Source organism: Euprymna scolopes, chromosome 41 (assembly GCF_053919585.1).
Source record: "Euprymna scolopes isolate OS-2025 chromosome 41, ASM5391958v1, whole genome shotgun sequence".
In the NCBI taxonomy this organism is placed as follows: Eukaryota; Metazoa; Mollusca; class Cephalopoda; order Sepiida; family Sepiolidae; genus Euprymna; species Euprymna scolopes.
The window spans coordinates 45,460,840-45,477,037 of record NC_136522.1 but is presented as its reverse complement, the minus strand read 5'-3'; the positions used below and the strand labels follow the sequence as shown (position 1 = coordinate 45,477,037).

General features: G+C 32.9%; 1 protein-coding gene across 1 annotated transcript in view; it reads left to right on the top strand.

Annotated features, from left to right (window-relative positions):
- Positions 1–15,813, top strand: part of LOC145266673 (3'-5' exoribonuclease HELZ2-like) — a 31,311-nt gene extending 15,498 nt beyond the window's left edge. The window contains exons 9-18 of the mRNA XM_080122599.1: positions 1,211–1,502; positions 2,003–2,207; positions 4,003–4,110; positions 5,547–6,049; positions 6,639–7,103; positions 8,273–8,464; positions 8,885–9,251; positions 11,940–12,350; positions 13,999–14,080; positions 15,214–15,813. Of these exons, the coding sequence (XP_079978725.1) occupies positions 1,211–1,502; positions 2,003–2,207; positions 4,003–4,110; positions 5,547–6,049; positions 6,639–7,103; positions 8,273–8,464; positions 8,885–9,251; positions 11,940–12,350; positions 13,999–14,080; positions 15,214–15,599 (3,011 nt within the window). The 3' untranslated portion in view covers positions 15,600–15,813. The remainder of the gene's footprint in view (positions 1–1,210; positions 1,503–2,002; positions 2,208–4,002; positions 4,111–5,546; positions 6,050–6,638; positions 7,104–8,272; positions 8,465–8,884; positions 9,252–11,939; positions 12,351–13,998; positions 14,081–15,213) is intronic.
- The last annotated feature ends 385 nt before the right edge of the window (positions 15,814–16,198 follow it).

Here is a 16,198-nt window from a genome sequence, read left to right as displayed (position 1 = left end):
TCTTTGTTAAAATTTATGAAAAAGAGAAATGAGAAAAAACTGTTGATAAAAAAATAATTCCATGATTATGGACGAAGACAAAAATGGTTAGGAAGTCCTGTTTGAAGAGAAAAGACTTCATGTATGTGTACTGTACACAGGTGTTGATGTCAGTGGTAGCCTTGATAAGATTGTTTCTTTATTAAAAGTCGAACCCAGGGCTAAAGATTAAAATTTGTAAACCGCAAACTGTCCCTGCTTCAGTAGTCATCTGTAGTTACTGCTGTTAGTGAAAGGGAGTGTTGTCAATTCAATTATTGTGTTAACACATCATCTTAACTAGAATGCATTTAAGTTTCTTAAAAAAAGAAAGTCATTTTAACAAAATACTTTGTAGAATTTCACATTTCTAGCTTTATTTTCTGTTCCTCATGTATTAATGTAACAGAATTAAGTCAACTCCAGGAAATGCTGGTCAAGAAAAACTATCTAAATGATGCAACAATATAGAATTCCTGCTTTGAAAAATAAGTCTGACTGGTTAAGCTGAGTAGAAGTATTGAAAGGTAACGTGAAAGCCTTACACTAAGGATATACCAGTTCCTACAATGAATACTTGTTCATTAAGGTGACTTGAATACAGTAACCAATATTACGAAGCTACTTCAAACAAATACACCCCTTTTGTTGTAGGACACTAAATGAATAAATTGTTATAGGACACTAAATGAATAGATAAAAGTTGAGCCGATTTCTTGCACAAACATTAAAGTCAAAATGACTATTTACAATTAATTCAACTTTGCACTATGGACTTTAGACTTCTTTTGGATATGCGAATCACAAGTTAACTAATTTACATGTTGGTTTTGAAAAATTTAATATTAATAATTACTCGTTATTTCTTAATTCGGTGATCGTTTTATTCCGTGGACCAATTTGTTATAATGTTCCTTCTTTAGAGGGTCCAGCTTGATTTTCATAAATTACAATCTAATTACTTTTTCTTTCAGTACGATCACATTAATATTTATGAATTAATGATGTTTTGTTTCATGTTTACAAAGTTATAAAATGTTTATTTTAAATTAATATTCACATACAATTTACAGCTCATCAGTACAGATATACGAAACCGAGACCCGAGTAACTGGAGTCTATTGGTTTTATTATTGTGAAAGCTTGCTAGTATATAAGATGTATAACTTGATCATGTTATGCTTTATTTCAGTCAAAAACCTGGAGAAAATACATTCATGTCAAGCATCCAATGAACAAGAGTTGCCCCCCCTCCTTCCTGCTGAAAAAATGTCGGAGTCCTCCTATACATGCGCCTATTGTGGTGTTTGGTACGCTAGCAAAATACAATATAACGAACACTGCACTACAAACCATCACCACTATAGGCGTGTGACGAACGATCAAGAACAACAGTGGAATTGTCGGCAACCACCTTTGTTAGAAATCTGTAAAAAACACCTTTTATATTGGGAAAAAGAAATCCAAATTGAATTATGTGAAGCGTAAGTTGTAAATTTGTTGGATGTTCACTCGTTTTTTGTTTATATTAGTTTTTTATATTTTATAAATTAGCTTCTTAGAGGTTGAGTTATTCTTGGTTTAATATCTTGGCAAAACAATACAAGTCAACCATGGACAATTAGTCACTCACAGACGAACACAGCCCGAGACACAAAACTTTCTTTGAATTCTAATTAAAAAAAAAAAAAGCTCGCTTTATTCTTCTAGATCTTTCAATATGTCTGAACTCTCATAACTTTAAAGTGTGGAAGTCATTGTGAAAGGTTGAATTGCTGAGTTCCACTTCCAAGCAAAATGACTGCCTCCATCAGTTCTTGTATAGTCATAAGGGCAGACAACTCACCGGTACTCCCTATATAAGGAGCAGATAACTCGTTCACTTCTGGCTGTTCCACATATTTGGGCATATGATTAGTTAATGATTATTGCTACAAATTTAACATTTGTTTATTTGTTTCCGTTTTATTTTTTTTTTTTACAGACATAAGACAAAAGAATGTCTATATTCAGACACCCCAGACATTAGCAATATGTGCCCAAATGCTCATGGGCATGAAGAATTCAAGGAATGGAGAAAACGGTATAAACTGCATTTGTTAAAGCTAAATATGGGCAAAATGCCACATATGGCTTATCTTGTCAAACTGCAGAAAACCTATCAGGAGTCTCTGATACCTTTCAATGTGGTAAGAAACTTTTAAAATAACTTTTTCGTTGTACATTTTACAAGGTTGAAACTGGAAAGAACTAAAGGAAGGCGGGGGAAGAGGGAGTAGGAACTATCCTCAATGACTAATGCTGGCAAGCATACCTCTATCTATAATAAAGATTATCACATCAGAAAGAATGAACGTTTTCTTTTGCGATGTTTAAAGAAAACTTATTTTATGATAATTGTAATGAATTTTCTGGATGCTACAAGAAATAGTGTTAGGAAGGTGTTGTGGTCCCGTAAGGGTCGAGAAGACACAACTCTATTGTGGTGAAAACGAAATATATTGAGCAGAAAAGCAAATACCACAAATAGTGTGGTTGTATGTCAGTTCGATTGGCAGGTATACATGACTTGTATGCTAATGCCAAGGGACATGTTCTCCCCGCCGGTATAGTAAAAGGAAGAATTCATTTTATCAGTAGGGTGGACACCCAGCAAGAGTAGGTCTACCAGGATGAGAGTTCTTTCTTTCTTTTTTTTTTTAAATGGATTTCCATATTTTTCTTTCATCTAGAAAAGGTTCATTTTCACTTAAATTGCCAAGACGTCAAATGATTCATGAAGGGGGTTAGGGGGAGTTAATGACTTTTGTTTTCATCAACAATGACTTCCTGTCTCCTTCCCTAACATAGACACAACCTTCCATTTTAAAAATTCATCTTTTAGATTTGCATTAAATTTAATGTGTAGCGTTAGACACTAAATAAGCAAGATTCCTGAAATTTCAATTTCTTTAGACCTCTTAAGCCTCATATTTTAGACATTTTCTAGAATCGAAATAATATGATGCAATTTGATCAAAATGGAATAAGGATTCTCAACATAAGGTTTAGTAACATTGTACGATATAATCAACTACTTTAGACCAGTTAAGAACTTCAATTAGCATAATTTGCCAGATCTTGATAAACTTCAAATTATGTATGAGATCATTTTTTAATTTTATATTTTTATGGAAATCTCTTCAGACAAGGCATGAAGCCATTTTATGTAAGGAGCTAAAAAGTACTACTTCCAAGTCAAAAACTAGCCAGTGATAAATGTTAGATAGATGCTAACCCAGAAAACAGCAATTTTTCCCTGTTCTGACAAGAAACACCACTCGTGGAATGTGAGGACTAAAGGACAAAATCAGATCAGCAAAAGTTACAAAGTTGCCAAATTAAACCAAAGATCCACTTTCTACTTTCCTTATAATAAAATGATACACAGTTAGAGATCTTTGTGACAATCAATTTTTATTCTTTTTAGCTTTTTACATCAAGTGGTTTCATGTCTTGTCTAAAGCGATTTCATAAATTAGCTGTAATTTACAAGTTTTCATTTCTTTCTTATCTGTCAACTGTGAAAGCCCTAAAAAAACTGGCATTAATAGGTACTTATTTTCTTCCAATTACATGTTAGTTACTGGTGGAGACCTGTAAGACTGCTAGAACAGTCTTTGTTGACAGTGTTCGAATCTCCTGACCAGCAGTAATTAGCACTTCTTACACTGATGATTGCATAAGCATGAAGCACTTGTGTCTGTAGATATAAAAATTAATATTTATTTAAAAGTATTATAATCATATATAAGGCTTTGCACAGATTCAATCCTAATGTGGATATTAAAAAATATTAAATGCTACAACTGGGAGTTTTTTTTTTTTTCCTTGTTATAAACAATTTTTTGAGTTCTATTATATTTGTTATGGATTTTATTGCCTGCATTAGATGGGGGAAAACACAAAAATTTCATCTGTTATTTAAATATTTTTTGTTATTAGATGAGAAATAATATTCCAGATGTCCAAGTTGAAGTGATTGGTGACATGACTATATTATCAGTAGAATCAAAATTCTCCTACATATGGAAAATCATGGTGACCAGTGAGGTAAGGAGCTTTGTTTGATTGCAACACAAATAATTTTGAATTTTTGGCACTTTCAATCTGTCATGCTTAAGTTTGAAGAAGATTTTCGTTTTTATTTGCCACGCTCCAGTTGTAAATAAGTTTCCTGTGTTTGGGCACATTTTTCAAGTGCATCTATTCTCATTTCTTGGCTTTCCTTCTACATTGCAATGGAAATAATTTATGGTCATGGATTTTTCAGACAAAGATTGATTATTGTTAGGATTCTTTGGACTACTGTTCTCATCTTGAGTTCTATATTAATGTTTCAGTCGATGTAACCTTCAGCCTTCTTCAGGTTCTTGGATTTTGTTAAACTGAATATTTTTGTTGAACTCAAAGATCTGCATGGAATTTCGAATGGAACCCCTTTTTTGGGGGGGTTTGTAGATCCAATCCTCAGTGTGGGTGACACCCATAATGCAATTGTGAATTGGAATTTCTACCACATCATGACGGATGGAATGAGAGCATGTTAAATAAAGGGTTTGTAGTTCAAAATTCCTTGCAGATTCTAGAGTTGAACAAGATGCACCTGAAAAAGGTTGGAGGTTACATCAACCGAAACCTGGTGAAAATAATGTTGAAGATTGGAATTATAGTTTGAAGAATTCAAATATGTGGAATTAATTTGTGTTAAAATGTGAAAGAAACAAATATTTATTTGAAATGCATTTTATAAGTGCGTTTAAAATAAATATTTTTGTTTCTTTCAAATTTTAGTCTGGTGTAGGGATCTCTCTGCACAGATCTAAAACAGTTTTTGTAATACTTGTCAACCTCGTCCTTGCATGAAAACTATTTTGGAAGTTAATTTCTTAAAGCAGGTCAAATTGGACATTAGACCAAATATGATGACTAAAATAAAGAAACATAAAAAAAATACTAATAAAATATAGTATTGAACATTTGTAAAATATTTTTATCCATTTTTAATGAAAAATGTAAAAAGTAAATAATGCATAGTTGTCGCATCTTTGAAAACATTTTGATTCGTGGAAAATATTTGATAAACAAAAGGTTATGAAATATTTTATTAAATTAAAATCATCTTATTTTTATTTTTTTTTTTTTTCTAAGAGTTTTGGCATAATACATCTTCAAAGAAGACTTATTTAGTTTTCCTTTGTTCTCTTCATTTTCTGGTGATATGAACCCTGAAATGTCAGCCCCTCCATAAGAGATCTGTCCAATCTTGTTGACATTTGTAAGCCTGAAGTTGATGTTGAAGTCCCTACACCTACTTGGTGCAATGTTTAAAAATCGTATTTTAATGTTTAAGAACAATTTTTGGTTTTTAAATTAAACTTTCATAATAAGAACGGTCAATAACATTAGATGTATACTTTCTCATTCCAACTTGTTTTGATATATTAAAATTCTATCACTAACATTCTTAACCTTCTTCTCACCAACAGACAAAGGAATTGCAAAAAGTTTCCCTTCTCGATGACAAGGATCGGTTGCATTTCATGCTGACGACTGATTTCAACAAAAGTAAATACCAGATTTTGGATGGCCATCTCTGCAAACAGAAAGGAACGATCAATCATTGGGAAGTAACAATCAGTTTCAATGCCAACATGCATGGGTCATTTAGACAACGAGTCCTTTTTGATTTTGGAGACAAGCCATTACTTTTTCAAGATCTTAAGGTTGAATTGGGAAAGCATCATGAAATACAGCAACTATTGACAACATATGAGAAGACACAATTTTTAGTGTGGACACCAGAAAACCGTGAAGTTATCCTTCTGGAAGAAGAATCAGATTTAATGAAAAAATACAAACCACCAACAAGTATCGAAAATATTCTGACCCATGAGGTGACTTCAACCAAGTTAAATAGGCACAATTATGTGCAGAAGATGCACAAATTACTTTACTTGGAAGAGTTTGCACGTCAGCAAAAGATGGCGAGGTAATTTTATTTTATGATAATTGGAGGTGTGTAGCAAGCTAGAAACAAATCTGACTGGAACAATTTTGATTTATGTACCCGTCATGGGTTGAAAATGTAGTAATCCAAATATTACTTGACTACTTTTAAAAAAATTTCTTTTATTTTTTATTTTTTTAAACTAAAATCAACTTTTAATCGGATCTTTAAAAAATCTAACTTTCATGAGTAGCCCAAATGGATTCAACATGTTTTAAAAATCAAGGCAGACAATGCAATTCAACTGCCTAGGTTTTTTGCTTGTTTTAATCAGCCTTGTAATATGAAACATTGCTAAAAATCATAAAATTGAATTTGCTTAGTTTAAAAATTAATCAATTCATGTGATTTTTGGACTATGACACTTTGGTTCTGTGATGAGTACATATACCATAAAGATTTTTCTGCATTTTTGTTATTTTTATTTATTTTTTTTTTTTAAGTTGAATTCTGGATAAGAAGTACTTTTTTAAATGACTTTATTGTTTTACTCTTTCTCTCTCTCTCCTCAATATGTTATATATCTTTGTACCTGCTTTCCTCATTTCTTTTCTGATATTTTCCTCTTTAGGTACAGTTTGAGTGGATCCATGTTTGTGACGGACGTCATTCATGAAGGACCATTTTACATCCAGAGACCTGGTGAATGTTTGGCTAAGATTTGTTTACCAGAAGAACTATCCGAAGACACAGACCTCGGCCGGCTGATACTGAACAACTGCACATCTGTCTATATTGCTTTGCCCACAGCTGACAGCAAAGTCTATGAAATGGAAATATTTAAAGAGGATTCAGTACAATTCAAAGGTCAAAATCGAAATTTTATTTACCTTACCTTAACAAGGTCTTGCATGTTAGATCTTGGACTGAGTTGTAATTCCTACTGCCCTATAGAAACACAGTTTCAACTCAACCGGCGACCATTCTGTCAGATGCATTTTGCACTTGACAACATAGACATAGACCACATTAATATGCTCTTTCCTAATCCTATAATGTACCCCTTAAAGTATGAAAGGAAAGCAATCAAATACGGGTGAGTTCATTCAACTGCTTTTTTCCTCTTTTGACTTATTTAATGTTAAGACTTTTTAAAAAAAATTTTTTTTAACTTTTTCTAGCGTGTTGTGTTTTGCAAATTAACTCTTGACCCTATTATCTCACTCACTGGGTGCACTGGATCTATTTCAAGTTTAAATGTAATGTGAACAGACATCTTGCTTCTCAACTTCTTACAATCCTTGGTTTATGATAATCCCAAATAGTAGCCCCTTATGACTAAAGTAAAAATACACTTTGTTTGGGGTGAAAAAGAGTAAAATGAAAAGTTGTTGTTTAGCAAAAATTACATTTTACCCATTTCAAAATGAATTATTCTTAAATCGAATAAATTGTCATAAATAGAATTCTGTCAGTCTCAACTTAAACAGTTTTAAAACATTTTGCATCCTAATCCATCTAAATGTTACAATTTTAAATAAGTGAATTATCTTAAAATGAATTGTTACATGATAATTGACCATGATCATGCAATTGTTCTGTTAGTCCGAGGATAGCTCATCAATTCAATTCGAGCTTTGAAGTATCATCCGCATGTGGGACACATATGAGATTATTCAGTAGCAGAGGTACTGACTGCTCTGCTTCATTTTGTGTTCTTCAATGCAGATTCAACAACTGTAGCTCCTTTGTGGCTTGCGATACTCCAGGAGTATGTTTCTTGGGTTAGGTATTCCCATGAGTTAGAATGCAGACTGAACTGGGGTTCCCCCCCCCCCTTTTGAACAGCTCACCATAAAGGTGTCTTTGGTGTCTTGAATCTGCTATGTGGCATATATGCCAAATTGTTACATGTAGATAAATTAAAAGGTGTAATTTAAAAAAAAAATATCTGATAAGTATTTGTACAGTAAGACAAACAACAAGGAGTTAAGCATCTCTGGAATTCCCACTAGGTCTTGTTAATTAATCTTTAATGTGTTTAATTTCCAGAATTAACTCTGAATCAATAAGTTCAAAGGTTAACATTGCAAATGTAAGCCAAGCAAACTTATATAAGTTCTACCTAAATATATTCAGAAAATTAACGTGTTGATACCATTCTATTTTTGGTCTTTCATGCATTTTTTGTTTGATAATTTTTTCTTTAACTTGATATTTAAAAAATAAGAAATATTAAAAGAAACTGTTTTATTCTCTACACAGCTCTAACTTTTTAAATAAAGAACAAATGCATGCCGTGAATTACAGTGTTAACCCACAGAAGAATGACCCTGTTCCATTCATACTAAATGGTGCTTACGGCACTGGAAAAACGGAAACGCTTGCACAAACCACAATGTTGTTGCTTGACGAGCAACCAGATGCCAAGATTCTAATATGTACCCAGTGTAACAGGTAAGTTGAAAAAAATCCGTTTGAAATGATTGGAAACTTTGTACATTTTTATTGTTAATGAATTGAACTATTCATCTATTACATCGCTCACATTCTCCTACTATCAATCATTTTACTTTATGGTTATAGCATGTTATTTACAATAAAAAAAACGTAATAGCCTCAGGAGTTTTTTTCCCTTAGAAAATAAATTCTTTGTCAAATAATATTTTTACAATAAAGATAATTTTAAATGGCCTAACTCCCCCCCAAAAAAAATGTAAGGGAGATAGTTCATATTTTAAGTTAAGAACGACTTGTCTCCATTACATTTAGAGATTTTTTTTTCCCGCGTTTTTATTTTTAATTTTAAAATAAAATGACATTGATTAATCCCAGATATGTATATATATATATTGTTTTTCTTTTTTTTTCTTCTAGTTCTGCAGATCTTTTTATTCTTAAACACTTGGATGATTACGTGCAGCAGCGAAGCGAACCAAATATATTATTGCGTATATATTATGCTGGAAGACGGATCTCGTCAATCCCAATAGAAGTGCAGAAATATATATTAAGGTCACCCAGACAAGACGAGTTTATCAAAATTATTAAACATCACCGTGTCGTCATCTGCACACTTGAGAACTGCTATGAGTTGATAAACCTTAATATCAAACACTTTACCCACATTTTTATTGATGAAGCCGCCCAAGAATTTGAAGCTAAGATTTTGCTTCCTCTATGTTTGTCCTCAAGCAGCACCCGTATTATCCTTTCGGGTGATCGTTACCAAATGGGCATTAAGGCAAGTAATCTGAACAACTCTCTGCATTTTGTAGACCTCATATTGTCATTATTTATAACTACTGTGCTCCTTAAAAAGGGGTTTTCATTATTTTACAATTACATTTTCTTTTTTAATATTTCAGTATTGTTTTTATCTGCGGATATATACCATTATTGTGGGTTCTACAGTTTTTGCCAAAATCCTCTTATATATAAGTTGACTTCTGCCAAATTGCTAGGGCTTACCTGATTATTTTATCGCTACTGTTTAATTGGATTTTATTTCTTCCCTGCTCTTGCTTTATCTTGCCATTTTCTTTTTTCTCTTTTTGTCGATCTGCATTTCTATACACCATATTGTTTTTATTTCTAACTACTGTGAGTCTTTAAAATAGACTTTTATTATTTGCAACTCTTGTATTTCTTCTTTTTGATCTGATATAACATTTTAGTATTTTTTATACGGACAATACTTGTTGCTAAAATATCAGTAATCTGATGTTCTTGCATAATGTAAACAGTATTGCTGATTTCTTTTAACCTTTCTTTAAACCATGAACAAAATTGATTTCTGCCAAATTGCTAGGGCTTACCTGATTATTTTATCGCTACTGTTTAACTGGATTTTATTTCTTCCCTGCTCTTGCTTTATCTTGCCATTTTCTTTTTGTCGATCTGCATTTCTATACACCATATTGTCTTTATTTCTAACTACTGTGAGTCTTTAAACCATGAACAAAAAAGTATTTTGAGGCATTAATTCCAATCTGGCCTTTCTCTAAGTTACCATAATGGATTCAAGTGGTCCTGATATTGTGCCTAGACAACTGAATGCAGAGTCTCTCTTAGATCTGTGGTAGTGTGCTGGGAAGCATCCATTTGGTATTGTGTTCCACAGATGGGTAGTTTTTGAAAATTTGGTTCATGGACGTTTAGTTTGGGGCAGAGAAGCAAAATTCCTTACAGCGGTTGTATCTAGACAAATTTTTGTTAATGTTTTACTGGGAAGAACCATAGATTGGAACTTCGAGCATCTACCATGAAAATAGTGATAGAGATTAGCAATCTCTGTCTTGTGAGAAAGAGTCTGTTGGCAAGAGAAACGGACATCTTCCACTAGACTTTGATTTTGTAAACCTGTGTTATTTTTTTCACTGGTAAGTAGAGGTCATTTCAAAAAGGACAAGAAGGACAACTCGGCTTGTTGTATAATAAAAACAAGATAATTATTCAGTGTTAGTTACAATTGTTGACCATTTCTGACTCCAGATACTCTGGGCGACAAACCCTAAGTCTGAGGGGGCCTGTCTCTTCACAGTGTGGGCTCAGTGGTTTGGAGCAGAGTGAGATCCAAGTGAAATGTGTTTTCTCTCAGGTCTGGGTCTTCTGACAGTCGGGCAGAGGTGTCCTCGAGGCTATTGTTGCCTTATATTCAGAACCAGGTTGTCTTAGCCCCGCCCATGATCAACAGAACTTTATTCCACTATTCTCCATAAACCATCTCAAAAAGGATTGTTCTTCTCAAGCTTCAAGGAACTTTTTCGCTTTCTTCTCTCTCAATCCATACCTCTCATCCTCACTAAAATGGGAGGGCCCCAGTGCGTTCACCCTCACTCCCGTTAAGGCTTTACCTTTTTTCTATCACTTATGAGATAGTTTTCCAAAGACCATCTGTATAAGGTAGGATAAGTGTTGACCTTCTTTCCAAAGTGATTTCACGGTCAATCCAATAATTAAAATCCACTTGACAATTTATCTACTTGACTGAAAAACATTTTATGATTCCAATTTAGGTCTTTCAGCCATCCAGCTTGTGGAGGGGGGGGGGTCATTTTGATTATCTGTTAAAGAAGACATTCTTTTGGGCATCATCATCACTGTTACATCCAACAATGTGAAATCCCCCCCCCCCCGCCCCAACTTGTGTCAAAAGGACCACCCAGATGCTATTTCCTAACTCAGCAAGCAGGGCCACTCAGCGTTGCCCAGTATAATTGGAAATTGTTTATTTTTATTTATTACAATTAGTCAGAATCATTTTTATAATTGGAATGCTTTTGGTTTAAACTTATTTTTACTCTGCAAACAGATGTAGATCGTGCTTTAGTTAATGAATCTGCATAAAGTCCTCTTTGTTGGTTGCATTTATTAATTGGGAAAATTGCAAGTTTTTGTAGTAAAACAGTATTTAATAACTAGGGCTGTGACACCAGAATATTCTTTTCATTGTTTTGACTTTTGAGCATTTAATATCTTATGTTTTTATATAGACTGATGTGGTTCTCAGTTGATTGTCTGTGTCGGATATATAATCAAGAGTCAAAACAATGAAAAGAATATGCTGTTGTCACAGCCCCATTAATGACAGATTTGAAATAGAAAATAGACCAGTGTGTTTTTTTGTTTTTTTAATAGTCTATTGGTGCAGTGGATAAAGTACAGGGTAAAATTTGGTCGCAAGTTACACTCTTCTGGAGATTGAAAGTTCAATTCTCAGTTATGGGCGATACTCAAAATATAATTGCGAATTACTTTGAATCCAATCATGGCTGATAGTATTGCTACCTCCATGGATTAAATAAAAGGTTACATTTGAAATTCTGTGCAGATTCACGAGTTTGACAGAAAGATTCCAAAGTTCAAGAAGATTTCTTTATAATTTTTTTTCTCTTTTATTTATTTATTTTTTACTTTATTTTTTATCCAGATCCATTCTCCTGAAGCCCGGCGACTTGGTCTTGGAATATCCATCATGCAAAGACTTTTTGACCACTATGAGAAACATTATCCTTCGAATGCGATAACTAATTCACCTCTGCACACACTTTTGATGCAAAACTATCGCAGTGTGAGCGAGATCACTCGCTTCATTTCCACCTGTTTTTATGGCATTACGATCGAGTCAAACAACGTACCGGCCATTTCCAATCTAAAACCTTTACAGTTTTATGCCGTGTCTGGTATTGAGGACTATCACTCAAACATCCCGTCCTATTTCAATATAAAAGAAATTCAACAAGTTGTCAATTGTGTGATTTCTGTAGCGTCAACTTGGCCGGATATGCTTGGACCTTTTGAACCGAAATCTGTTTGCGTTGTGTGTTCATACAAAGAACAAGTAAGTTGACTTGAATCTTTTTTTTCAACGAGTGAAGGTCACTCGAGGGTTAATGATCAGGTCAGTAGCTGTAGAAATAAGATAGAATTTGATTAAGAGGACATCTCAACAAGAACTTGTTTATATTGGAATTGAAAATGATCCTGTTGTTAGCTGGAAAGCAGCCCTGCAGTATAGAATTCCACAGGCGAGCAGTTCTAGGAAAAAAACTTGTTCATGTAATTTGCAGGAGATAGATAGTAAGAAATTGACATTTGTTTTAGCTAGATGTGTTTGTGAATATTTTGCAGGGGGGGGGTCCATAGATTAAAGCTCAATTGAACACTTGCTATAAAAATGATAGAGCAGAGAGACTAGCAATGTCTCTTTTGTAAGAAAAAAGTTGTGAGAAGAAAACGACATCGCTTACTAGATTATGAAGACCTTTTTTTTTTTCATCTTGCCTCATGTTTGAAGTTAGACATGTTGGAAATGACTTCTAACTTTTCCTGCCTATTGAAATCTTAAATTTGAAATGTGTTCAAAATCATGTAATGGAATTTGTTCAAAATTGGGGATTCTAAAGGTTTCGTTTAATATTTTGATTTTCATGTCTTGTAAGAGGACAAAAAAAGTCGTGCAAAACTGGAATTAGATTTTATGACATCTTTAAATGCTGAAAAATTAAAATTTGGAAATCTTGATTTTAATGATTTAAATATAATACTATTATATAATGACTTAAATATAATACTATTATATAAAAGGAGTTTGTTCCCTATGGACTCCAAAATGGCTGAACTGATATTTATGGAATTTCACATAAATGTCCGTTGTGTCTGATATTTATCAAAGACGTTTCAATACAAAATATAAGAACACTACCAATCGAAATAATCTGATGAAAGAAGGGACAGGCAATTTTGAGCAAAGTTAACACCTTACACAGCCTAACATCACAAGTGCATTTGAGAAGTTTTATCACCACACAATCCAAAAGGCCAGATATAAAGAAATCAATAGTAGGTTCTTTGATATAATAGGGGTGCATTCAAAATGAATGTTTCTGCTTAGAGCACAATTGAAACATGATACTTGACTTTTGCATTTTAAGCTTTAATGCAAGCCATTTTATATAAAAATAATTTTATAGAATCAACAGTAGGTTCTCTACAGTGCAATGTAGACTATGTATAGCGGACTGTCACTGTGGAGAGGCATGTGAAGTTTTCTCCTGGTGCAGGCCACGATTCGATTTGATTGAAAAATGGTCAAGTTGAATCGGTGAAAATAAAACTATGGAAGTGTGAAACCTTCAATCCTAGGCAACGTCAGGTCTCCCTGCTAGTAAAAAATAAGTCTAGATTGGCTCAGTTATGAATGTCTCCATGAAATTTTTAAGTATTTGCACTTGCAACATTTTTGTGAAAAAACAAAAACCCGCAGAAGATATTTGCTTTATTGCTGAAATTTAAATGAATTTTTCTCACGTTTACTAAGTATCAGGCTTAATCTAATGTTTTAATTGTATTTTTTAAAAATCCGATTTCAATTTCCTGCATGTTTATTCTTTTTGACCAAGAGCAAAAGAGCAAAAAATCTACACCTGCAGACAAACACCGAAATTGAAGATTATCACGCAAAATCTATTTTTTCAAACTTTTTTCAGATAACTCAGATCCGCATTTGTTTGCGTAACCACTCGGAAAACCTAGCCAATGTGGCTGTTGAACATGTTGAAAATCTTCCAGGTAAGTAATCCCATATGTAGATGAATTTTTTTCTTCATTTTAAATTTCAGAAAAAGCATTTCTGATTTTACTATTTTTACATAAAACTAAATTATGCATTTGTTGGGATTTGTTTATAATATAAATTATTTTAATGTTTTAAAAATGTTTTGAGGCTAATCAAAATAATTACAAATCATTGTGGAATTATTGTCTTAGAGATCTGGGTTTTGGTACTATCATAGAACCACAAGTAATGTGTTTGGACCAATTCTTTGATTATAGTCCTAGGCTCATTTTGTGATTTGGATCTTCAAGACTTTTAGTTCACTTTGTCTATAATATGAAGCACAGTTGCCTGCATATGATGTCCAACTAGAGAGGAATGGGCTGAACAGAGGAGAAAGAGAGGGTAAAATAGTCAAATGGAAAGAGACGTATAAAGAGGCAACTAGAGTGATAAAGTTTTAATAGAAATATTTTACACTTTTGCCTTGGGCAACACCCTGTAGTCTTGCTAGTTGTATTTAATATCTTGTACAAATATCATGTTTAGGTCTGAAATAACTAAAAAAAAAAAAATTGTTATTCTATTGAAAATGCCTTTTATTTTTTGCAAAAAAATAAAAATATTTTTAAAAATATATTTTCAAGGGATGCATTTTTTTTTTATACTCTGATGAAAATGGAAAACTTTCATTGTCATAATATCTGGTTTGAATTTGATGAGTGAATAAATATTGTAATTTAATTTTACTTTCATTTTTTTTTTTTTTCTGTTTGTGCTGTGAATTATTAATGCATTCTCTGGATCTGAAATATAGCTAAAATGGTATTCTTAAAAGGCTTCATTAATAATTTCATATACATAAACAAAAAATAGGGTGCTCTGCCAGCAGTGCAATACCAAATTGAAAGGTTTATTTGGAATGTTAAAACTTACACAATTGAAAAATAATCTTAAATCCAGTCTAATTCTTTGAGTACATTAAATATACATTTTAAAAACAATTTTTATCATTTAGTTAAATTCAATAAAAGTGAAAAAAAATTTAGTTATTTTTAACTCCTTGACATAAAATTTAAGTTAATGGTGATTATATTAAAGAATAAAACTTGATAGTTAACTAATTTGTATTTTCTTTCTTTTTCAGGAAAAGAATTCAATGTGATCATCATTAGCACTGTGCGTACCCGGAGATTTTTTGATATAAGCTCGGAGAATCTTGCCAACTACTGCGATGAAACAAATGAGTTTGGGTTTTTCTTCAACAAGAAGTTACTTAACACAGCTATGACACGGGCTAAATATGCCATTATTGTTGTAGGCGACCCTGTTGCTCTCATTGGCTATGGAAAATGTTCTACAATTTGGCGGCTGTTCATGCATCACTGCAACAAACTGCGCAGTATTCATCCACCACATCTCACCTCTGACGCTATACGACAGGAACTAAATGATTTCATTCTAATTCGAGAGATATGTAATGAGAAGAAGGATGAAGTTGAACAGATGGCGAGCACTATTTTAGCAGCATAAAAAAACAAAGTGAGAGAGAAAGAAATAACCATTTATGATTTCTGATGTCTGGTCAGAGATAAACAGAAAACATAAATTTGTATTATTTGGGTATCCTTCCCACAAGAACCTGTCGTGTAGTGGATAAAGTACTTGGTAAAATTCAGTTGTAAAGAGAGGTTGAAGGTTCAATCCTTACTGCAAATGATGATAAAAAAAACAACTGCAAATTACTTGTAAGAGAAATGAAAAAATAATCAGTGTATGGCAACCAAATACCCAAATACATGGGACAGTAATGCTCATAACGTATTACTTTTATTGTTTTATTTCATCATATTTTTCTTTGAGGGTCGTTGAATGACTTAGAGGAACCGATCCATACAAGTTGCCATTGTGAAGAACACATTTTAAACTTCTTTTCGAACTGTCTATAAAAAGGCACCATTTTCTATTGAATGTTATGAAAGTTCCAGGCTGAAGTAGTCTTGAGTCAAGATTCTTTGGAAAGGTTCAACAAATCTCTAGTAAAGTTCTTCTTGAGATAAAATTAGTAATGAAGGAGGAAACCAGACTCCCATTTATTGTCTCTTGAATTTCGGGTTTAAAACACTATTACA